The sequence below is a fragment of the Somniosus microcephalus genome, unplaced genomic scaffold (genome assembly GCF_052327205.1).
Source record: "Somniosus microcephalus isolate GS21.2 unplaced genomic scaffold, FLI_Smic_1.0 unresolved_chr9, whole genome shotgun sequence".
NCBI lineage: Eukaryota > Metazoa > Chordata > Chondrichthyes > Squaliformes > Somniosidae > Somniosus > Somniosus microcephalus.
This window is the reverse complement of record NW_028225187.1, coordinates 4,136,244-4,161,060: the sequence shown is the minus strand read 5'-3', so window position 1 is coordinate 4,161,060 and position 24,817 is coordinate 4,136,244. Positions and strand designations below refer to the sequence as shown.

Here is a 24,817-nt window from a genome sequence, read left to right as displayed (position 1 = left end):
AGCTGAGTCACCTGTAGTTAGTTGGTTCATCACACTCTCCTTTATTGATCAGGGAAGTAATGTTTGCAGCCCTCCAGTCCTCTGGCACCTTTCCCATATCCAAGGATTGGAAGATTGTGGCAGAGCGGGTGACATTTCTACATTGAGCCCTGCCAACCTTTTTAGTTCATCGTCCAATTGCTCTACCACCTCCTCCTTTACTGTATGATTGACAGCATCCTCTCCTTTAGTGAATACGGATGCAAAGTGTTAATTTAGTACCTCAGCCATGCCCTCTGCTTCCACAAGATGGTTGCCTTTTTGGTCCTTAATCGGCCCCACCTTTCCTTGGACTATTCTTTCACTATATGTTTATAAAAGGCGTTAGTGTTCCCTATTATGTTGCCACTAATCATTTCTCACACATTCTCCTTGCCCCTCTGTTGCTGTTGTGTGTTTATTCCACTAGTGGCAGCGTTAGTGAAACAGCAAAGTACTGAATTTTACAAAGACTCAAACTGGTACTGAATTAACTGAATCGCTTTTACATTTCCACAGTGGAGAAAGGAAAGGCTGCTGATTGATAGTTTCAATGGACGCACGTGCGCGGGCTCAAACACAAATGGAGGATTCTGATTGTAAAACAGCAGTCACATCCACCAGTTGTACATTCATGGTGTTTTCTGAGATCCCAGAGCTACCAGCTGCTGTACTGATGGGGGAGGAGGGACTTGATATCATGTTAACAAGGCAACGTTCTCCTTCTCATTAATATTTCTGTCTAGCCCTCCATTAATGCTATATTTGTTACAGAGCATCAGAGCCTGGGAACGCCTGTCACCACCATGGCTGAAGGTCCAGACAGGGGAGAAGATCCAACATCTTCAAGAAGAATGAGAATGGACACAGGTAGGCACACAAAACTCTTTAAATACAACTTCTGCCCCGACAAAAGGTCCAGATCTATTGCCTGAACCTTCAGCTCTCACAGGTCGAGGGAACAGGACAGGGGCTGTGTACAAAGAGGGAAATGAGTGACCATCTAGAGTGACATTGCAGTCACAGGTGGAGGGAGGCCCTGAGTACTGGAACTGTCCAATAGATACCTAGTATTGGGGACTGTAAGGTGGAGAGAGACAGTGACTCAGGACCATATTCTTGAGCAAACAGTGTGGCCCCAGAGAGCAGGAGGCCACCCAGCGGGGCGAGAGTGAGTGGCAGGTGGGGCACAGGAATAGGAGAGCGGGACTGGTGGCAGATTGTATAGTCGGGGGAATAAACAACCTCTTCTGTAGCCCTGAGCAGCTCCTGAATGGTTAGTTACCTCCCTGGTGCTGAGGGAAGAACATCCTTGACCGGTGGGACCACCTCTGGGCAGGAAAGGAGAGCACAATATAGCCATGGTCGGAGCCAGTAACACGGATAGAAATACGTTTATAGAGGGACTATTGAGACTGAGGCACTAAACTAAGAAACCAGGCCTCAAGCTGTTGATCTCTGGATTGTTTTGCACTGGGCTGCTTAAGACGGGTAATATGAGGCTGGTCAATGTGTGGCTGAGGGCTGGAGCAGGAGGGAAGTGTTCACGTTCTTGGGGCACTAGACTGAGTTCAGTTGGAAGGGAAGTGACGGCTGTGATCTGTCCCGACCAACATTAATGGTTTTACAGAAAAGGTGAATGGAGCAGTGGGAGGGTATCTGGATGTGACTGGAGAGTGGGAAATAACCGGATCTCAGACTAGAGAGAGGAATTAATAAAAATGCTGGAGTTGAAACAGAAGATTTAAGAAATAGTGAAAAAGGTATTAGCAAGAAAAAGGAAAGAGGATTTGAAATAGTGAGTGACAAATTCACTTGTTTATTAAAAGAAAAGGGGACAAGTCAACATTCCCAGTGTTGGAGCGAGTATTGAGTTGTGTGAGTGAACAAATCATTCCAAACATTCAGAAACATGAGATGTGATCTAGTATCTATAGAAGAAACGGGGACAAGTCAACATTCCCAGTGTTGGAGCGAGTATTGAGTTGTGTGTGAGTGAACAAATCATTCCAAACATTCAGAAACATGAGATGTGATCTAGTATCTATAGAAGAAACGGGGACAAGTCAACATTCCCAGTGTTGGAGCGAGTATTGAGTTGTGTGTGAGTGAACAAATCATTCCAAACATTCAGAAACATGAGATGTGATCTAGTATCTATAGAAGAAACGGGGACAAGTCAACATTCCCAGTGTTGGAGCGAGTATTGTGTGTGTGTGAGTGTACAAATCATTCCAAACATTCAGAAACATGAGATGTGATCTAGTATCTATAGAAGAAAGGGGGACAAGTCAACATTCCCAGTGTTGGAGCGAGTATTGAGTTGTGTGTGAGTGAACAAATCATTCCAAACATTCAGAAACATGAGATGTGATCTAGTATCTATAGAGGAAAGGGAGACAAGTCAACATTCCCAGTGTTGGAGCAAGTATTGAGTTGTGTGTGAGTGAACAAATCATTCCAAACATTCAGAAACATGAGATGTGATCTAGTATCTATAGAAGAAACGGGGACAAGTCAACATTCCCAGTGTTGGAGCGAGTATTGAGTTGTGTGTGTGTGAACAAATCATTCCAAACATTCAGAAACATGAGATGTGATCTAGTATCTATAGAAGAAACGGGGACAAGTCAACATTCCCAGTGTTGGAGCAAGTATTGAGTTGTGTGTGAGTGAACAAATCATTCCAAACATTCAGAAACATGAGATGTGATCTAGTATCTATAGAAGAAACGGGGACAAGTCAACATTCCCAGTGTTGGAGCTAGTATTGTGTGTGTGTGAGTGAACAAATCATTCCAAACATTCAGAAACATGAGATGTGATCTAGTATCTATAGAAGAAACGGGGACAAGTCAACATTCCCAGTGTTGGAGCTAGTATTGAGTTGTGTGTGAGTGAACAAATCATTCCAAACATTCAGAAACATGAGATGTGATCTAGTATCTATAGAAGAAACGGGGACAAGTCAACATTCCCAGTGTTGGAGCGAGTATTGAGTTGTGCGTGAGTGTACAAATCATTCCAAACATTCAGAAACATGAGATGTGATTGAGTATCTATAGAAGAAACGGGGACAAGTCAACATTCCCAGTGTTGGAGCGAGTATTGAGTTGTGTGTGAGTGTACAAATCATTCCAAACATTCAGAAACATGAGATGTGATCTAGTATCTATAGAAGAAACGGGGACAAGTCAACATTCCAAGTGTTGGAGCTAGTATTGAGTTGTGTGTGAGTGAACAAATCATTCCAAACATTCAGAAACATGAGATGTGATCTAGTATCTATAGAAGAAACGGGGCAAGTCAACATTCCCAGTGTTGGAGCTAGTATTGAGTTGTGTGTGTGAACAAATCATTCCAAACATTCAGAAACATGAGATGTGATCTAGTATCTATAGAAGAAACGGGGACAAGTCAACATTCCCAGTGTTGGAGCTAGTATTGAGTTGTGTGTGAGTGAACAAATCATTCCAAACATTCAGAAACATGAGATGTGATCTAGTATCTATAGAAGAAACGGGGACAAGTCAACATTCCCAGTGTTGGAGCGAGTATTGAGTTGTGTGTGAGTGAACAAATCATTCCAAACATTCAGAAACATGAGATGTGATCTAGTATCTATAGAAGAAACGGGGACAAGTCAACATTCCCAGTGTTGGAGCGAGTATTGAGTTGTGTGTGAGTGAACAAATCATTCCAAACATTCAGAAACATGAGATGTGATCTAGTATCTATAGAAGAAACGGGGACAAGTCAACATTCCCAGTGTTGGAGCGAGTATTGAGTTGTGTGTGAGTGAACAAATCATTCCAAACATTCAGAAACATGAGATGTGATCTAGTATCTATAGAAGAAACGGGGACAAGTCAACATTCCCAGTGTTGGAGCGAGTATTGAGTTGTGTGTGAGTGAACAAATCATTCCAAACATTCAGAAACATGAGATGTGATCTAGTATCTATAGAAGAAACGGGGACAAGTCAACATTCCCAGTGTTGGAGCGAGTATTGAGTTGTGTGTGAGTGAACAAATCATTCCAAACATTCAGAAACATGAGATGTGATCTAGTATCTATAGAAGAAACGGGGACAAGTCAACATTCCCAGTGTTGGAGCGAGTATTGAGTTGAGTGTGAGTGAACAAATCATTCCAAACATTCAGAAACATGAGATGTGATTTAGTATCTATAGAAGAAACGGGGACAAGTCAACATTCCCAGTGTTGGAGCGAGTATTGAGTTGTGTGTGAGTGAACAAATCATTCCAAACATTCAGAAACATGAGATGTGATCTAGTATCTATAGAAGAAACGGGGACAAGTCAACATTCCCAGTGTTGGAGCTAGTATTGAGTTGTGTGTGAGTGTACAAATCATTCCAAACATTCAGAAACATGAGATGTGATCTATTATCTATAGAAGAAACGGGGACAAGTCAACATTCCCAGTGTTGGAGCGAGTATTGAGTTGTGTGTGAGTGAACAAATCATTCCAAACATTCAGAAACATGAGATGTGATCTAGTATCTATAGAAGAAACGGGGACAAGTCAACATTCCCAGTGTTGGAGCGAGTATTGAGTTGTGTGTGAGTGAACAAATCATTCCAAACATTCAGAAACATGAGATGTGATCTAGTATCTATAGAAGAAACGGGGACAAGTCAACATTCCCAGTGTTGGAGCTAGTATTGAGTTGTGTGTGAGTGTACAAATCATTCCAAACATTCAGAAACATGAGATGTGATCTAGTATCTATAGAAGAAACGGGGACAAGTCAACATTCCCAGTGTTGGACCGAGTATTGAGTTGTGTGTGAGTGAACAAATCATTCCAAACATTCAGAAACATGAGATGTGATCTAGTATCTATAGAAGAAACGGGGACAAGTCAACATTCCCAGTGTTGGAGCGAGTATTGAGTTGTGTGTGAGTGAACAAATCATTCCAAACATTCAGAAACATGAGATGTGATCTAGTATCTATAGAAGAAACGGGGACAAGTCAACATTCCCAGTGTTGGAACGAGTATTGAGTTGTGTGTGAGTGAACAAATCATTCCAAACATTCAGAAACATGAGATGTGATCTAGTATCTGTAGAAGAAACGGCGACAAGTCAACATTCCCAGTGTTGGAGCTGGTATTGAGTTGTGTGTGTGTGAACAAATCATTCCAAACATTCAGAAACATGGGATGTGATCTAGTATCTGTAGAAGAAACGGGGACAAGTCAACATTCCCAGTGTTGGAGCTAGTATTGAGTTGTGTGTGAGTGAACAAATCATTCCAAACATTCAGAAACATGGGATGTGATCTAGTATCTATAGAAGAAACGGGGACAAGTCAACATTCCCTGTGTTGGAGCGAGTATTGAGTTGTGTGTGAGTGAACAAATCATTCCAAACATTCAGAAACATGAGATGTGATCTAGTATCTATAGAAGAAACGGGGACAAGTCAACATTCCCAGTGTTGGAGCGAGTATTGAGTTGTGTGTGAGTGTACAAATCATTCCAAACATTCAGAAACATGAGATGTGATCTCGTATCTATAGAAGAAACGGGGACAAGTCAACATTCCCAGTGTTGGAGCTAGTATTGAGTTGTGTGTGAGTGAACAAATCATTCCAAACATTCAGAAACATGAGATGTGATCTAGTATCTATAGAGGAAACGGGGACAAGTCAACATTCCCAGTGTTGGAGCGAGTATTGAGTTGTGTGTGAGTGAACAAATCATTCCAAACATTCAGAAACATGAGATGTGATCTAGTATCTATAGAAGAAACGGGGACAAGTCAACATTCCCAGTGTTGGAGCTAGTATTCAGTTGTGTGTGAGTGTACAAATCATTCCAAACATTCAGAAACATGAGAATGCGATCTAGTATCTATAGAAGAAACGGGGACAAGTCAACATTCCCAGTGTTGGAGCGAGTATTGAGTTGTGTGTGAGTGTACAAATCATTCCAAACATTCAGAAACATGAGATGTGATCTAGTATCTATAGAAGAAACGGGGACAAGTCAACATTCCCAGTGTTGGAGCTAGTATTGAGTTGTGTGTGAGTGAACAAATCATTCCAAACATTCAGAAACATGAGATGTGATCTAGTATCTATAGAAGAAACGGGGACAAGTCAACATTCCCAGTGTTGGAGCGAGTATTGAGTTGTGTGTGTGTGAACAAATCATTCCAAACATTCAGAAACATGAGATGTGATCTAGTATCTGTAGAAGAAACGGCGACAAGTCAACATTCCCAGTGTTGGAGCTAGTATTGAGTTGTGTGTGAGTGAACAAATCATTCCAAACATTCAGAAACATGAGATGTGATCTAGTATCTATAGAAGAAACGGGGACAAGTCAACATTCCCAGTGTTGGAGCTAGTATTGAGTTGTGTGTGAGTGAACAAATCATTCCAAACATTCAGAAACATGAGATGTGATCTAGTATCTATAGAAGAAACGGGGACAAGTCAACATTCCCAGTGTTGGAGCGAGTATTGAGTTGTGTGTGAGTGAACAAATCATTCCAAACATTCAGAAACATGAGATGTGATCTAGTATCTATAGAAGAAACGGGGACAAGTCAACATTCCCAGTGTTGGAGCGAGTATTGAGTTGTGTGTGAGTGAACAAATCATTCCAAACATTCAGAAGCATGAGATGTGATCTAGTATCTAAGACAGGGCCTTGGTTTTCACCGGATTCAGAGGGAAATGTTCCTGGTGATAACATTTTGAAGGAAGAGTGAAAGTTTGTGGCCGCCAGTATTAATAAACATTCTATGACAGCGGAGAACAACAACATGAACAAACGTGTGTTTATATAGCACCTTTAATGTAGTAAAACGTCCCAAGGTGCTTCACAGGAGTGTGACCAATCAAAATCTTACACCGAGTCACATAAGGTGATATTAGGACAGGTGAGCAAAAGCTTGCTCAGAGTGGTAAGGTTTATGGAACATCTGAAAGGAGGAGAGCGAGTGAGAGAGAGAGGGGGAGGGGTTTAGAACATACGGGTGTTCCAGGGAGCAATGCTAAGATGGAATCCATATATAGGGAATTCAGCAACAGTAAGGGAGATAGCCCAATTCTCAGTGGGTTTTACAGGCCAGCGAGCAGTGGAGGTGAGAGAGGTGGGACTGGGGAAACTCGTTGTGGGGGAGGCAATTTTGGGGAGATACAAAATATTTCCTTTACTTTCTAAAAATGGTGGAAGTGAGAATGTTGACGTACTGGAGGAGGATGTGCGTCCACAGTTACAGAGCACTGTAGAGTAGGATTTGGATCTGAGTAAAGTAACCGAGGTGGAGAAGTCACCTGGGCTCAGAATTAATGCACCCCAGACTGTTAGAGGAAGTCAGAGAGGAGATAGGAGGGACTGACCACAGCATTTCAACCCAGGTTTAATATCAGACTGTTGGAGGAAGTCAGAGAGGTGATAAGAGGGACTGACCACAGCATTTCAACACAGGTTTAATATCAGACTGTTAGAGGAAGTCAGAGAGGTGATAGGAGGGACTGAGCACAGCATTTCAACCCAGGTTTAATATCAGACTGTTAGAGGGAGTCAGAGAGGTGATAGGAGGGACTGAGCACAGCATTTCAACCCAGGTTTAATATCAGACTGTTAGAGGAAGTCAGAGAGGTGATAGGAGGGACTGAGCACAGCATTTCAACACAGGTTTAATATCAGACTGTTAGAGGGAGTCAGAGAGGTGATAGGAGGGACTGAGCACAGCATTTCAACCCAGGTTTAATATCAGACTGTTAGAGGAAGTCAGAGAGCTGATAGGAGGGACTGAGCACAGCATTTCAACCCAGGTTTAATATCAGACTGTTAGAGGAAGTCAGAGAGGTGATAGGAGGGACTGAGCACAGCATTTCAACCCAGGTTTTATATCAGACTGTTAGAGGAAGTCAGAGAGGTGATAGGAGGGACTGAGCACAGCATTTCAACCCAGGTTTAATATCAGACTGTTAGAGGAAGTCAGAGAGGAGATAGGAGGGACTGAGCACAGCATTTCAACACAGGTTTAATATCAGACTGTTAGAGGGAGTCAGAGAGGAGATAGGAGGGACTGAGCACAGCATTTCAACCCAGGTTTAATATCAGATTCTTAGAGGAAGTCAGAGTGGTGATAGGAGGGACTGAGCACAGCATTTCAACCCAGGTTTAATATCAGACTGTTGGAGGAAGTCAGAGAGGTGACAGGAGGGACTGAGCACAGCATTTCAACCCAGGTTTAATATCAGACTGTTAGAGGAAGTCAGAGAGGTGATAGGAGGGACTGAGCACAGCATTTCAACCCAGGTTTAATATCAGACTGTTAGAGGAAGTCAGAGAGGTGATAGGAGGGACTGAGCACAGCATTTCAACCCAGGTTTAATATCAGACTGTTAGAGGAAGTCAGAGCGGTGATAGGAGGGACTGAGCACAGCATTTCAACCCAGGTTTAATATCAGACTGTTAGAGGAAGTCAGAGAGGTGATAGGAGGGACTGAGCACAGCATTTCAACCCAGGTTTAATATCAGACTGTTAGAGGAAGTCAGAGAGGAGATAGGAGGGACTGAGCACAGCATTTCAACCCAGGTTTAATATCAGACTGTTAGAGGGAGTCAGAGAGGTGATAGGAGGGACTGAGCACAGCATTTCAACCCAGGTTTAATATCAGACTGTTAGAGGAAGTCAGAGAGGAGATGGGAGGGACTGAGCACAGCATTTCAACCCAGGTTTAATATCAGACTGTTAGAGGAAGTCAGAGAGGTGATAGGAGGGACTGACCACAGCATTTCAACCCAGGTTTAATATCAGACTGTTACAGGAAGTCAGAGAGGAGATAGGAGGGACTGAGCACAGCATTTCAACCCAGGTTTAATATCAGACTGTTAGAGGGAGTCAGAGAGGTGATAGGAGGGACTGAGCACAGCATTTCAACCCAGGTTTAATATCAGATTGTTAGAGGAAGTCAGAGAGGAGATAGGAGGGACTGAGCACAGCATTTCAACCCAGGTTTAATATCAGACTGTTAGAGGGAGTCAGAGAGGTAATAGGAGGGACTGAGCACAGCATTTCAACCCAGGTTTAATATCAGACTGTTAGAGGAAGTCAGAGAGGTGATAGGAGGGACTGAGCACAGCATTTCAACCCAGGTTTAATATCAGACAGTTAGAGGGAGTCATAGAGGTGATAGGAGGGACTGAGCACAGCATTTCAACCCAGGTTTAATATCAGACTGTTAGAGGAAGTCAGAGAGGTGATAGGAGGGACTGAGCACAGCATTTCAACCCAGGTTTAATATCAGACTGTTAGAGGGAGTCAGAGAGGTGATAGGAGGGACTGAGCACAGCATTTCAACCCAGGTTTAATATCAGACTGTTAGAGGAAGTCAGAGAGGAGATAGGAGGGACTGAGCACAGCATTTCAACCCAGGTTTAATATCAGACTGTTAGAGGAAGTCAGAGAGGAGATAGGAGGGACTGAGCACAGCATTTCAACCCAGGTTTAATATCAGACTGTTAGAGGGAGTCAGAGAGGTGATAGGAGGGACTGAGCACAGCATTTCAACCCAGGTTTAATATCAGACTGTTAGAGGAAGTCAGAGCGGAGATAGGAGGGACTGAGCACTGCATTTCAACCCAGGTTTAATATCAGACTGTTAGAGGAAGTCAGAGAGGTGATAGGAGGGACTGAGCACAGCATTTCAACCCAGGTTTAATATCAGACTGTTAGAGGAAGTCAGAGAGGTGATAGGAGGGACTGAGCACAGCATTTCAACCCAGGTTTATTATCAGACTGTTAGATGAAGTCAGAGAGGAGATAGGAGGGACTGAGCACAGCATTTCAACCCAGGTTTAATATCAGACTGTTAGAGGAAGTCAGAGAGGTGATAGGAGGGACTGAGCACAGCATTTCAACCCAGGTTTAATATCAGACTGTTGGAGGAAGTCAGAGAGGAGATAGGAGGGACTGAGCACAGCATTTCAACCCAGGTTTAATATCAGACTGTTAGAGGAAGTCAGAGAGGTGATAGGAGGGACTGAGCACAGCATTTCAAACCAGGTTTAATATCAGACTGTTAGAGGAAGTCAGAGAGGAGATAGGAGGGACTGAGCACAGCATTTCAACCCAGGTTTAATATCAGACTGTTAGAGGAAGTCAGAGAGGTGATAGGAGGGACTGAGCACAGCATTTCAACCCAGGTTTAATATCAGACTGTTAGAGGAAGTCAGAGAGGTGATAGGAGGGACTGAGCACAGCATTTCAACCCAGGTTTAATATCAGACTGTTAGAGGAAGTCAGAGAGGTGATAGGAGGGTCTGAGCACAGCATTTCAACCCAGGTTTAATATCAGACTGTTAGAGGAAGTCAGAGAGGTGATAGGAGGGACTGAGCACAGCATTTCAACCCAGGTTTAATATCAGTCTGTTAGAGGAAGTCAGAGAGGTGATAGGAGGGACTGAGCACAGCATTTCAACCCAGGTTTAATATCAGATTGTTAGAGGAAGTCAGAGAGGTGATAGGAGGGACTGAGCACAGCATTTCAACCCAGGTTTAATATCAGACTGTTAGAGGAAGTCAGAGAGGAGATAGGAGGGACTGAGCACAGCATTTCAACCCAGGTTTAATATCAGACTGTTAGAGGAAGTCAGAGAGGAGATAGGAGGGACTGAGCACAGCATTTCAACCCAGGTTTAATATCAGACTGTTAGAGGGAGTCAGAGAGGTGATAGGAGGGACTGAGCACAGCATTTCAACCCAGGTTTAATATCAGACTGTTGGAGGAAGTAAGAGAGGAGATAGGAGGGACTGAGCACAGCATTTCAACCCAGGTTTAATATCAGACTGTTAGAGGAAGTCAGAGAGGTGATAGGAGGGACTGAGCACAGCATTTCAACCCAGGTTTAATATCAGACTGTTAGAGGGAGTCAGAGAGGTGATAGGAGGGACTGAGCACAGCATTTCAACCCAGGTTTAATATCAGATTGTTAGAGGAAGTCAGAGAGGTGATAGGAGGGACTGAGCACAGCATTTCAACCCAGGTTTAATATCAGACTGTTAGAGGAAGTCAGAGAGGTGATAGGAGGGACTGAGCACAGCATTTCAACCCAGGTTTAATATCAGACTGTTAGAGGAAGTCAGAGAGGTGATAGGAGGGACTGAGCACAGCATTTCAACCCAGGTTTAATATCAGACTGTTAGAGGGAGTCAGAGAGGTGATAGGAGGGACTGAGCACAGCATTTCAACCCAGGTTTAATATCAGACTGTTAGAGGAAGTCAGAGAGGTGATAGGAGGGACTGAGCACAGCATTTCAACCCAGGTTTAATATCAGACTGTTAGAGGAAGTCAGAGAGGTGATAGGAGGGACTGAGCACAGCATTTCAACGCAGGTTTAATATCAGATTGTTAGAGGAAGTCAGAGAGGAGATAGGAGGGACTGAGCACAGCATTTCAAACCAGGTTTAATATCAGACTGTTAGAGGAAGTCAGAGAGGTGATAGGAGGGACTGAGCACAGCATTTCAACCCAGGTTTAATATCAGACTGTTAGAAGAAGTCAGAGAGGTGATAGGAGGGACTGAGCACAGCATTTCAACCCAGGTTTAATATCAGACTGTTAGAGGAAGTCAGAGAGGTGATAGGAGGGACTGAGCACAGCATTTCAACCCAGGTTTAATATCAGACTGTTAGAGGAAGTCAGAGAGGAGATAGGAGGGACTGAGCACAGCATTTCAACCCAGGTTTAATATCAGACTGTTAGATGAAGTCAGAGCGGAGATAGGAGGGACTGAGCACAGCATTTCAACCCAGGTTTAATATCAGACTGTTAGAGGAAGTCAGAGAGGTGATAGGAGGGACTGAGCACAGCATTTCAACCCAGGTTTAATATCAGACTGTGAGAGGAAGTCAGAGAGGTGATAGGAGGGACTGAGCACAGCATTTCAACCCAGGTTTAATATCAGACTGTTAGAGGAAGTCAGAGAGGAGATAGGAGGGACTGAGCACAGCATTTCAACCCAGGTTTAATATCAGACTGTTAGAGGAAGTCAGAGCGGAGATAGGAGGGACTGAGCACAGCATTTCAACCCAGGTTTAATATCAGACTGTTAGAGGGAGTCAGAGAGGTGATAGGAGGGACTGAGCACAGCATTTCAACCCAGGTTTAATATCAGACTGTTAGAGGAAGTCAGAGAGGTGATAGGAGGGACTGAGCACAGCATTTCAACCCAGGTTTAATATCAGATTGTTAGAGGAAGTCAGAGAGGTGATAGGAGGGACTGACCACAGCATTTCAACCCAGGTTTAATATCAAAAATATACAGGTGGACTGAAGGAGCCCAAGTGATGTTTCTGTTCTAATGTGGAGAGAGGATTAACCTGGTAACCAGAGACCATTGTGTAGAAACCCCACCAAATCTGTTAATCCAGGTTGAATTAGCGAGCATTTAGCGAGAAAGAGGATAATGAGGGGAGGCTGGAACGGATTAGCTGCAGAAAAGTCGTATATGACAATTTTACGAACAATGACGGACAGGTAAAGACCCTTTGGTCCATCCAGACTTTCCCAGGCAATTGCGATACTTTGTCATACTTTGTTCTAGCTATCCCAAACCAAACCATGGGTGAGGTGAAAAAAAACAGGTAAAAACACAGGTCAATTTGGGGGATTTAAATAGGGGAAATTCCTCTCCGACCCATCTAGGCGATTGAAACTAGTCCAGCAGATCAATCTTGCACTGAATTCCCGGAAGTGTCTTCCTGTTGTAAGAGGTGATGTCCACACCAAACAGGAACAGGTCCAGCTCTCGCCTGAAGGAATTCACAGAGTCAGTGTCCACCGCCAGAGAAGGTATCCTGTTCCAGAGGTCGACTATTCTCTGGGAAAAGAACCACCTCCTGACATCTAACTTAAATTTGGCCTTGCACAACTTAAAATGGTGACCCCTGGCCCTCCGTAAGCTATGTAATTGGAACAAACTGTTAAATGGAACACAATTGATTCCCTTCATCATCTTATAAACCTCAATCAGATCACCGCTTAGTCTTTGCTTCTCTAAAGTGTAGAGTCCACATTCTTAGCCTATCTTGATAGCTAAATTGCTTTATACTGGGAATTAGTGTAATGTCCCTCCTCTGCATCAGTTTCAAAGCTTCAATACCACCCACCTTATGTGGGGACCATAACTGGACACAGTATTCCAAGTGAAGCCTTTACCAAGGTCTTGTACTAGGACAGAATAGGTCATCGTATACCCTACTGTCATATGAACGCACACCAATACCCCCTTTGTTCTAGCTATCACTTCACGACATTGCTCCTGTACCTTTAGAGATGTATACACCAGAATACCCGGATCTTCCTTTCTCCCCCTTATTTAATGCCATGAAGGGTGTATGAATGTTGAGCACTCGCACTGCCCACAGGCATAACACGGCACTTATCCAAGCTAAACACCATTTGCCAGTCATGTGCCCAATCTCCCAACACATTAAGATGTAGTTTTGTGGAGCCGTGACTATATCGGTTGATGGAATGTTGTACATGCGGTGTATGTGGGTTATCAGAAGGTGTTTGATAATGTGGCTCACCAGAAGGTGTTTGATAATGTGGCTCACAGGAAGGTGTTTGATAATGTGGCTCACCAGAAGGTGTTTGATAATGTGGCTCACCAGAAGGTGTCGCCGTTTGGTATACGATGACATGTAGCCGCCTGGGTAGAATGTGGATAATGTGTTTAGTTTTCTCCATTTGTGTTCACAGATCCGAACTCTACAATCACTGAGTTCTTGACAAAGTGTGACGATTACCAGCTGTTCCGGTTCACGAAATTCTACCGGGACAGTCTGGAACAGGCGATTGAAGGAGGGGTGGACGGAGTCAGCTTGTTGTTAACATACGAGAGGCATTTCAGTGGACAAGAACATCGGGTAAGTGGGAGGGACACAGAATGAGTCTGGATTATCCAAACATCACAGAACTGACAGGATATCAGATCTTAGAATCACAGAATGTTACCGAAGAGAAACTTGTCAAATAGGAACTAAATAGATAAAACTGAAAATATTGTGAATCTGAAACAACGATATGAAGAGGTTAAAATACCCAGCGGATCCGTCAGTATCTGTACAAAGGACAGGGGAACGGTTTGGGTATAACTCTTTGTGGACTGAAAACAAAGGGAACAGTTTTAGTGGGACTGGGAAAAGGAGAGGCCAGAGGCAACAGACAGGAATTTCAGGGAACGTCGTGAGTTTACTGACCTGGAAACTACTTAAAGTAAATGAAGGAAATGAGAGATGACAAAAATCATCTGTGGAGTAAATGAGAGGCTTTTCAAGAACAAAAACACAATGGTTAAAATGTCTGAGACACGAACAGGAAAACTAACTCCCCAAAGAATGAGGATTGAAAACCCGACGCTGTGCAGGTTTTTCCTCCCCCTGCATCACCGGGAGTCAATTCCAACTTTGACAGAGACTCAATACTGGCGGTAGAACCTGTCGAGGAGCGTCACTCCCCGGGACAGCACTTCAGGAAATTACAGCAAGCAGCCTGTACTGTTCTGTCAGTTACCTGTAATGGAACAGAGCTAAATGGAAATGATAATCGGGCAGGGTGTATAATGGATGGTCGACCTGCTACCAACTTTCCCAGTCGATAATCTAGGAAATTTACTCTCATCCCAACCTCCAGCTCACTACCAATTATTGTTAATATCCCACCAAGTCTAATCCCAACCTCCTGCTCACTGCCCATTACTGTTAATATCCCACCTAGTCTAATCCCAACCTCCTGCTCACTGCCCATTACTGTTAATATCCCACCTAGTCTAATCCCAACCTCCTGCTCACTGCCCATTACTGTTAATATCCCACCTAGTCTAATCCCAACCTCCTGCTCACTGCCCATTACTGTTAATAACCCACCTAGTCTAATCCCAACCTCCTGCTCACTGCCCATTACTGTTAATAACCCACCTAGTCTAATCCCAACTTCCTGCTCACTGCCCATTACCGTTAATATCCCACCTAGTCTAATCCCAACCTCCTGCTCACTGCCCATTACTGTTAATATACATAGATACATAGATACATAGAAGATAGGAGCAGGAGTAGGCCATTCGGCCCTTCGTGCCTGCTCCGCCATTCGATGAGATCATGGCTGATCCTTTAATTCAGTATCCCGTCCCCGCCTTCTCTCCGTAACCCTTAACCCCTTTTGCCCGTAGAAATATATCTAATTCCCTCTTAAATATATTTAATGAGCTGGCGTACACTGCCCTCTGTGGCAATGAGTTCCACAGGTTCACCACTCTCTGAGTGAAGAAATTCCCCCTCATCTCTGTCCTAAATGGTTTAGCCCTTATCCTTAAATTATGTCCTCTAGTTCTGTTCTCACCCGCCAAGGGAAACATTCCTTCTGCATCCAGTCTGTCTAGACCTGTCAGAATTTTATACACTTCTATGAGGTCCCCTCTCAATCTTCTAAACTCCAGTGTGTACATCCCTAAACTACATAGTCTCTCCTCATAGGTCATTCCCGCCATTCCTGGTATCAGCCTGGTGAATCGCCGCTGCACCCCCTCCATGGCAAGAACATCCTTCCTCAGATGAGGCGACCAAAACTGTACACAGTACTCGAGGTGTGGTCTCACCAGTGCCCTGTACAGCTGCAGCAAGGTATCCCTGTTCCTGTATTCTAACCCTTTTGCTATGAAGGCCAGCATACCGTTTGCCTTCTTGACCGCCTGTTGCACCTGCATGCTCGCCTTCAGTGACTGGTGTACAAGAACACCCAGGTCTCTCTGTACTTCCCCCTCTCCCAATCTATTGCCATTTAAATAATAATTTGCCCTCCCGTTCCTGCACCCAAGGTGGATAACTTCGCACTTGTCCACATTATAGTGCATCTGCCATTTATCCGCCCAATCGCCCAGTCTGTCCAAATCGCTCTGGAGCTTCCTGGTCTCTTCCTCTGAGCCCACCCCCCCTCCTAGTTTAGTGTCGTCTGCAAATTTGGAAATGCTGCATCCGACTCCCTGATCCAGGTCATTAATGTAAATTGTGAACAGCTGGGGGCCCAGGACAGATCCCTGTGGTACCCCACTTGTTACTGCCTGCCATTCAGAAAATGAGCCGTTTATTCCAACTCTCTGTTTTCTATCTGACAGCCAGTTCCCTATCCACGCCAAAACTTTCCCCTTTATCCCATGAGCCTCAATTTTCCATGCTAATCTTTTATGTGGGACCTTATCGAAGGCCTTTTGGAAGTCCAGGTACACCACATCTACTGGCTCTCCCCCATCTATTCTACCAGTTACTCCCTCAAAAAATTCCAATAGATTAGTCAAGCACGATTTACCCTTTGTAAATCCATGTTGACTCTGTCCTATCCTGTCCCCATTTGCTAAGTGCTCCGCTATTTCATCCTTAATGATGGACTCCAGCATTTTGCCCACAACTGATGTAAGGCTTACAGGTCTGTAATTACCTGCTTTTTCCCTACCCCCCTTTTTGAATAGTGGGGTAACGTTAGCTACCCTCCAATCCATGGGCACTGTTCCCGAGTCTAATGAATTCTGAAAAATCATCCTTAGTGCATCCGCTATCTCTAGGGCCACCTCCTTCAGTACCCTAGGATGCATGTTATCAGGCCCTGGGGATTTGTCCACCTTCAATCCCTTTAGCTTCCTTAACACCATATCCTTAGAGATATTGATTTGCGTCAGTTCCTCCTTTGCCAATGTCCCTATTTTTCCCGATATCCCAGGGAGGTTTTTTGTGTCTTCCTTCGTAAAGACTGACCCAAAGTATGCATTTAGTTGATCTGCCATTTCCTTATTTCCCATTATATATTCCCCCGTATCTGACTGCAATGGACCAACTTTGGTTTTCACCAGTCTTTTCCTTTTGATATACTTATAAAAGCTTTTGGAGTTAGTTTTTATATTTTCCGCCAGCTTGTTTTCGTAAGCTATTTTGCCCCTCTTGATTATGCCCTTTGCCCTCCTTTGCTCTATCTTAAACTGTTCCCAATCTTCCGCTCTGGCGCTTTTTTTGGCTATTTTATACGCCCTATCTTTGGATTTTATGCTGTCTCTAATTTCCCCTGTTATCCACGGTTGAGTCACCTTTTTAGATTTCCTTTTATGCCAGATTGGTATAAACAATTTTTGCAATTTTGTCATTCTATCTTTAAATGTTTGCCATTGTTTATCTACCTCCAGTCCTCCCAGGAACGTTGTCCAATCAGACCTACTCAGTTCCCGTCTCATGGCATCATAATTCCCCTTGTTTAATATCCCACCTAGTCTAATCCCAACCTCCTGCTCACTGCCCATTACTGTTAATATCCCACCTAGTCTAATCCCAACCTCCGGCTCACTGCCCAATCCTGTTAATATCCCACCTAGTCTAATCCAAACCTCCTGCTCACTGCCCATTACCGTTAATATCCCACCAAGTCTAATCCCAACCTCCTGCTCACTACCCATTACTGTTAATATCCCACCAAGTCTAATCCCAACCTCCTGCTCACTGCCCATTGCTGTTAATATCCCACCTCGTCTAATCCCAACATCCTGCTCACTGCCCATTACTGTTAATACTCCACCTAGTCTAATCCCAACCTCCTGCTCACTACCATTACCGTTAATATCGCACCAAGTCTAATCCCAACCTCCTGCTCACTGCCCATTACCGTTAATATCCCACCTAGTCTAATCCCAACCTCCTGCTCACTGCCCATTACCGTTAATATCCCACCTAGTCTAATCCCAACCTCCTGTTCCCTACCCATTGCCGTTAATATCCCACCTAGTCTATTCCCAACCTCCTGCTCACTGCCCATTATGGTTAATATCCCACCTAGTCTATTCCCAACCTCCTGCTCACTGCCCATTACTGTTAATATCCCACCTAGTTTAATCCCAACCTCCTGCTCACTACCCATTACTGTTAATATCCCACCTAGTCTATTCCCAACCTCCTGCTCACTGCCCATTACTGTTAATATCCCACCTAGTCTAATCCCAACCTCCTGCTCACTGCCCATTGCTGTTAATATCCCACCTAGTCTATTCCCAATCTCCTGCTCACCACCCATTACTGTTGATATCCCACCTTGTCAAATTCCAACCTCCTGTTGACCGCATTATGGTTAGTATCCCAATTAGTCCAGGTGCAATCTTCTGTTCACTCCCCATTCTCCAGCATTAATTTCTATCCACGCAGCAAAGGAAATTGATTTTATTTTTAAAAAAAGGTCCACTTGCTTCTAACATAGCTTGTGGGATTGAATTCTGCTTTGTAACCACCTCGTGTGTAATTCAGTTTATCAACCTTCACACCGAATTCTTCTAAATAGCATAAATATGTTCCCTCTGGGCAATCAGTGGAAACTATCAGTAACTATTTATTGGATCATAACTCTTCAGAATCTGAAGACTTGCAGCAAACCCTCACTTAATCTGCTCACCTCTAGTGGATTGAGTCCAACGTTCTCAAATCGCACTCTCTAACGGTAACTCCACATCCCTGCTAACAACTTCGTGTAATTGCACGCCAGCTTTTCCACTGCTATTACATCCTAAACATGGAGTGCACAAACCTGTGCACAACTGGGTAAATTACCAGCCCCTGTGCTCTTGGTGTGGGACGTCACTCCCCAGGGGGAACATGAGGAAATTGAGATTTCTCAGTCTGTAATTACCTGCCCCTGTGCACTTGGCGTGGGACGTCACTCCCCAGGGAGGAACATGAGGAAATTGAGATTACTCAGTCTGTAATTACCTGCCCCTGTGCACTTGGTGTGGGACATCACTCCCCAGGGGGAACATGAGGAAATTGAGATTACTCAGTCTGTAATTACCTGCCCCTGTGCTCTTGGTGTGGGACGTCACTCCCCAGGGGGGAACATGAGGAAATTGAGATTTCTCAGTCTGTAATTACCTGCCCCTGTGCTCTTGGTGTGGGACGTCACTCCCCAGGGGGGAACATGAGGAAATTGAGATTACTCAGTCTGTAATTACCTGCCCCTGTGCTCTTGGTGTGGGACGTCACTCCCCAGGGGGGAACATGAGGAAATTGAGATTTCTCAGTCTGTAATTACCTGCCCCTGTGCTCTTGGTGTGGGACGTCACTCCCCAGGGGGGAACATGAGGAAATTGAGATTTCTCAGTCTGTCATTTTCCATCCGCTCACTTTACTGGTTTGGTTTCTGCACCATTTTGTTCAAGGACTGAGTGACTGGGGATAAATTAGTGATAGTTTCATATTTTTGCAATAGGCCAGATTTTGCGGTAGAAATAACGGTGGGGCTAACAGCGCTCACTGTTATTCAAGTGTAAATTGGACAGTAACTTCCAGCGACTGCACATGCGGAGTTAAACAGGAAAATCGGGAAGGTCCTGTCCGAGTTGCCCTGCTGCTCACAAAGCTGAGCGAGAATGGTGTCTCGCCGAGAGACTCGCCATTGAAATGGAATGGCATAAAATAACTGTACTTACCTGATAGATACACAGGAAACTCGCCAGGAAAAGTCAGGACTTGCCTATTCCAGTGTAATTATTTGTTTAACGGTGTGATCAGTCTTAACTAATGCCAGACAACCTCTCTTGCACTGAAAATTGACCTTTACACCTGTGGAGTCTCATTCCTTCAGATTTTAATCATTGTTGGAGCTGTACAGACAAAAATTCAATAATATTGGTAACTTTTCTTTCTGTCTTTTTTTGTTCCCTCTGAACATAAGATAAGAAATAATAGCAGGAGTCGGCCATTTATCCCTTTGAGCCTGCTCTGCCATTCAATAAGATCATGGCTGATCTTCTACCTCACCTCCCCTTTCCTGCAATAACCCCATATCCCTTGATTCCCTTAAGATTCAGAAATCTATCATAGAAACATAGACGATAGGAGGAGAGGGCCATTCGGCCCCTCGAGCCTGTTCCGCCATTTAAGGAGATCATGGCTGATCATCCAAATTGAGTACCTTGTCTCTGCTTTCTCCCCATATCCCTTTAGCCTTAAGAAATATATTTAACTCCTTCATGAATATATTTAATGAATTGGCCTCAAGTACCTTCTGTGGTAGAGAATTCCACAGGTTCACCACTCTGGGTGACGAAATTCCTCCTCATCTCAGTCCTAAATGGCTTACCCCTTATCCTTAGACTGTGACCCCTGGTTCTGGACTCCCCGGCCATCGGGAACATCCTTCCAGCATCTAGTCTATCTAGTCCTGTTAGAATTTTATATGTTTTAATGAGATCGCCTCTCATTCTTCTAAACTCCAGCGTGTATAAGCCCAATCGACCCAATCTTTCTCATACGTCATTCCTGCCATCCCAGGTATCAGTCTGGTGAATCTTCGCTGCACTCCCTCCATGGCAACAACATCCTTCCTCAGATAAGGTGACCAAAACTGCACACAATACTCAAGGTGTTGTCTCACCAAGGCCCTGTACTACTGCTGCAAGACATCCTTCCTCCTGTACTCGAATCCTCTCGCTATGAAGGCCAACATACCATTTGCCTTCTTAACCGCCTGCTGCAACTGCATGCTTGCCTTCAGCGACTGGTGCACAAGCACACCCAGGTCTCGATGCACTTCCCCTTTTCTCAATCAATTGCCGTTCAGATAATCTGCCTTCCTGTTTTTGCCACCAAAGTGGATAACCTCACATTTATCCACGTTACATTGCATCTGCCATACATCTGCCCAATCACCCAACCTGTCCAAATCATACTGGATTTTCTCTGCATCCTCCTCACAGCACACACGCCCACCCAGCTTTGTGGCATCTGCAAATTTGGAGATATTACATCTAGTTCCCTCGTCTAGATCATTAATATATATTGTGAATAGCTGGGGTCCTAGAACCGATCCCTGCGGTACCCCACTGGTCACTGCCTGCCACTCAGAAAAAGACCCACTTATTCCAACACTTTGTTCCTGTCTGCCAACCAGTGCTCTATCCAAGTCAGTACCTTACCCCCAGTCCCATGTGCTTTAACTTTACACACTAATCTCTTATGCGGGTTCTCATCGAAAGCCTTCTGAAAATCCAAATACACCACATCCACTGGTTCTCCCGTATCTATTTTACCAGTTACATCCTCAAAAAATTCCAGTGGATTAGTCAAGCATGATTTATCTTTTGTAAGTCCATGTTGACTTTGTCCGATCCCGTCACTGTTTTCCAAGTGCTCTGCTATTACATCTTTTAAAATGGATTCTCTACCAACTTTTTAAATAGTGGGGTAACATTAGCTACCCTCCAATCCATGGGAACTGTTCCAGAGCCTATAGAATTTTGGAAGATGACCAGCAATGCATCTACAATTTCTAGGGCCACTTCCTTAATTACACTAGGATGTAGATTATCAGGCCGTGGGGATTTATCGGCCTTCAATCCCATCAATTTCCCTAACACCATTTCCCTACAAATACTGATTTCATTCAATTCCTCCCTCTCTTTAGACCATATGTTCCCCGACATCTCTGGGAGGTGATCTGTGTTCTCCTTTTTGAAGACAGAACCAAAATATGTATTTAGTTGGTCTGCCATTTCTTTGTTCCCCATTATAAATTCCCTTGAATCTAACTGCAAGGGACCTACGCTTGACTCCACCAATCTTTTTCTCTTCACATATCTATAGAAGCTTTTACAGTCAGTTTTTATGAACCCTGCAAGCTTACTCTCATTCTATCTTCTGCCTCCTAATTAATCCCTTTGTCCTTCTTTGTTGAATCCTAAACTGCTCCCAATCCTCAGGATTATTGCTTTTTCTTGCCAATTTATATGTCCTCTCCTTGGATCTTATGCTATCCCTAATTTCCCTTGTTAGCCACGGTTGAGTCGCATTTATTGTTTTATTTTTATGCCAAACTGGGATGAACACATTCTGTAGTTCATCCATGCAATCTTTAAATGTTTACCAATGCCTATCCACCGTCAACCCTTTGAGTGACATTCCCCAATCCATCCTAGCCAACTCACGCCTCATACCATCATAGTTTCCTTTATTTAAATTCAGGACCCTAGTCTCTGATTCAACTACTTCACTCTCCATTTTAATTAAGAATTCTATCATATTATGATTGCTCTGAACCAAGGGGCCTCGTACAACAAGAATGTTGACCTATGTTGATCTCTGTCCTGAATATACCCAATGACTGAGTCTCCACAGCCCTCTGGGGTAGAGAATTCCAAAGATTCACCACCCTCTGAGTGAAGAAATTTCTCCTTATCTCAGTCCTAAATGGCCGACCTCTGTTTCTAAGACTGTGCCCCTGGTTACAGACTCCCCAGCCAGGGGAAACATCCTCCCTGCATCTACCCTGTCAAGCCCTGTAAGAATGTTGTATGTTTCAGTGAGAACCATTCTGAATCCAATCTTTCTTTCCCTCTCTTTATTTCACTTTCTGAATGTGATTTGACATTGCATTCTATATTCTAACTAAGACTTCCTGGTTCAGACTTTGCGTAAAGATTCTTCAAGCTGATTGGTTAAGGAATCATACAGTCGCTTCTCCTGTTCCCTCTGTAGAGGGCGCTGGGCGTTTTGGCTCTAATTTACACTGACGATGAAGAAACGGCGATATCTGTTCAAGTCAGGATTGTATGATACTTGAAGTGGAACTTGGAGGTGGCGGTGTTTCCATGCGGATGATGCTCTTGTCCTTCTAGGTGGCAGAGGCTGCGAGTTTGAGAGGCGCTGTCAAAGAAGCCTTGGTGAACTGCTGCAGTTCTTTCTGTAAACAGCACACACTGCAGTGATGGTGCACCGTTGGTGGAGGGATTGGATGTTTAAGGTGGTGGGTGGGTGGACTGATGAAGCGTATTTCTCTGTCCTGGATTGCGGGGAGCTTCTTGAGTGTTGTTGCAGCTGCACCTATCCAGGCAAGTGGTGAGTTTTCCATCACACCGCAGTTGTACCTTTATAGGTGCAGGAGAGGCTCCTGGGTGGCCGGGAGTTGTGCCACTCGCCACAGAATACACAGCCTCTTACCTGCTCTAGCAGCCACGAGTTTTTTTTGTGGCTAGTAAATGGTAGGGATTTGACGATGGCAATGCCAGTGAATGACAAACGGACATGGTTGGACTCTCTTGTGGGAGATGGGCATTGCCTGACACTTGTGGCGTGCGAATGTTACTGACCACTTGTCCGCCCAAGCCTAGATTTTTGTCCAGGACTTGCTGCATGCGAGCATGGACCGCTTCATTACCTGACGAATTGAAAATGGAGCTGAACACTGAAATCATCAGAGAACATCCCCACTCCTGGCTTTATGATGGAGGGAAAGTAACTGGCGAAGCAGCTGAAGTGGTTAGTCCGAAGACGCTGCCCCAAGGAACTCCTGCAGTGATGTCCTGATGCTGAGACGATTCGCCTCCAATAACCACACTCCATGGTGCCACACACGTCGAACACTGTCCCGAGGATCTCCTGCAGTGATGTCCTGGAGCTGAGACGATTCTCCAATAACCACACACCATGGTGTCACACACGTCAAACACTGCCCCGAGGATCTCCTGCAATGATGTCCTGGTGCTGAGACGATTCTCCAATAAACACACTCCATGGTGCCACACACGTCGAACACTGTCCCGAGGATCTCCTGCAGTGATGTCCTGGTGCTGAGACGATTCTCCAATAACCACACTCCATGGTGCCACACACGTCGAACACTGTCCCGAGGATCTCCTGCAATGATGTCCTGGTGCTGAGACGATTCTCCAATAACCACACTCCATGGTGCCACACACGTCGAACACTGTCCCGAGGAACTCCTGCAGTGATGTCCTGGTGCTGAGACGATTCTCCAATAACCACACTCCATGGTGCCACACACGTCGAACACTGTCCCGAGGATCTCCTGCAGTGATGTCCTGGAGCTGAGACGATTCTCCAATAACCACACACCATGGTGTCACACACGTCAAACACTGCCCCGAGGATCTCCTGCAATAATGTCCTGGTGCTGAGACGATTCTCCAATAACCACACTCCATGGTGCCACACACGTCGAACACTGTCCCGAGGATCTCCTGCAGTGATGTCCTGGTGCTGAGACAATTCTCCAATAACCACACTCCATGGTGCCACACACGTCGAACACTGTCCCGAGGATCTCCTGCAGTGATGTCCTGGTGCTGAGACGATTCTCCTCCAATAACCACACTCCATGGTGCCACACACGCCGAACACTGTCCTGAGGACCTCCTGCAGTGATGTCCTGGAGCTGAGACGAATCTCCAATAACCACACTCCATGGTGCCACACACGTCGAACAATGTCCCGAGGAACTCCTGCAGTGATGTCCTGGTGCTGAGACCATTCTCCAATAACCAGACTCCATGGTTTCACACACGTCGAACACTGTCCCGAGGAACTCCTGCAGTGATGTCCTGGTGCTGAGACGATTCTCCAATAACCACACTCCATGGTGCCACACACATCGAACACTGCCCCGAGGATCTCCTGCAGTGATGTCCTGGTGCTGAGACGATTCTCCTCCAATAACCACACTCCATGGTGTCACACACGTCGAACACTGCCCCGAGGAACTCCTGCAGTGATGTCCTGGAGCTGAGACGAATCTCCAATAACCACACTCCATGGTGCCACACACGTCGAACACTGTCCCGAGGAACTCCTGCAGTGATGTCCTGGTGCTGAGACGATTCTCCAATAACCACACTCCATGGTGCCACACACGTCGAACACTGTCCCGAGGAACTCCTGCAGTGATGTCCTGGTGCTGAGACGATTCTCCAATAATCACACTCCATG

At 44.8% G+C, this 24,817-nt stretch overlaps 1 protein-coding gene across 1 annotated transcript in view; it reads left to right on the top strand.

Annotated features, from left to right (window-relative positions):
- Positions 1–214: 214 nt before the first annotated feature.
- LOC147084233 (uncharacterized) overlaps positions 215–24,817 on the top strand; it is a 37,771-nt gene continuing 13,168 nt past the window's right edge. Inside the window, exons 1-2 of the mRNA XM_085979324.1 lie at positions 215–888; positions 13,779–13,945. Of these exons, the coding sequence (XP_085835450.1) occupies positions 825–888; positions 13,779–13,945 (231 nt within the window). The 5' untranslated portion in view covers positions 215–824. The remainder of the gene's footprint in view (positions 889–13,778; positions 13,946–24,817) is intronic.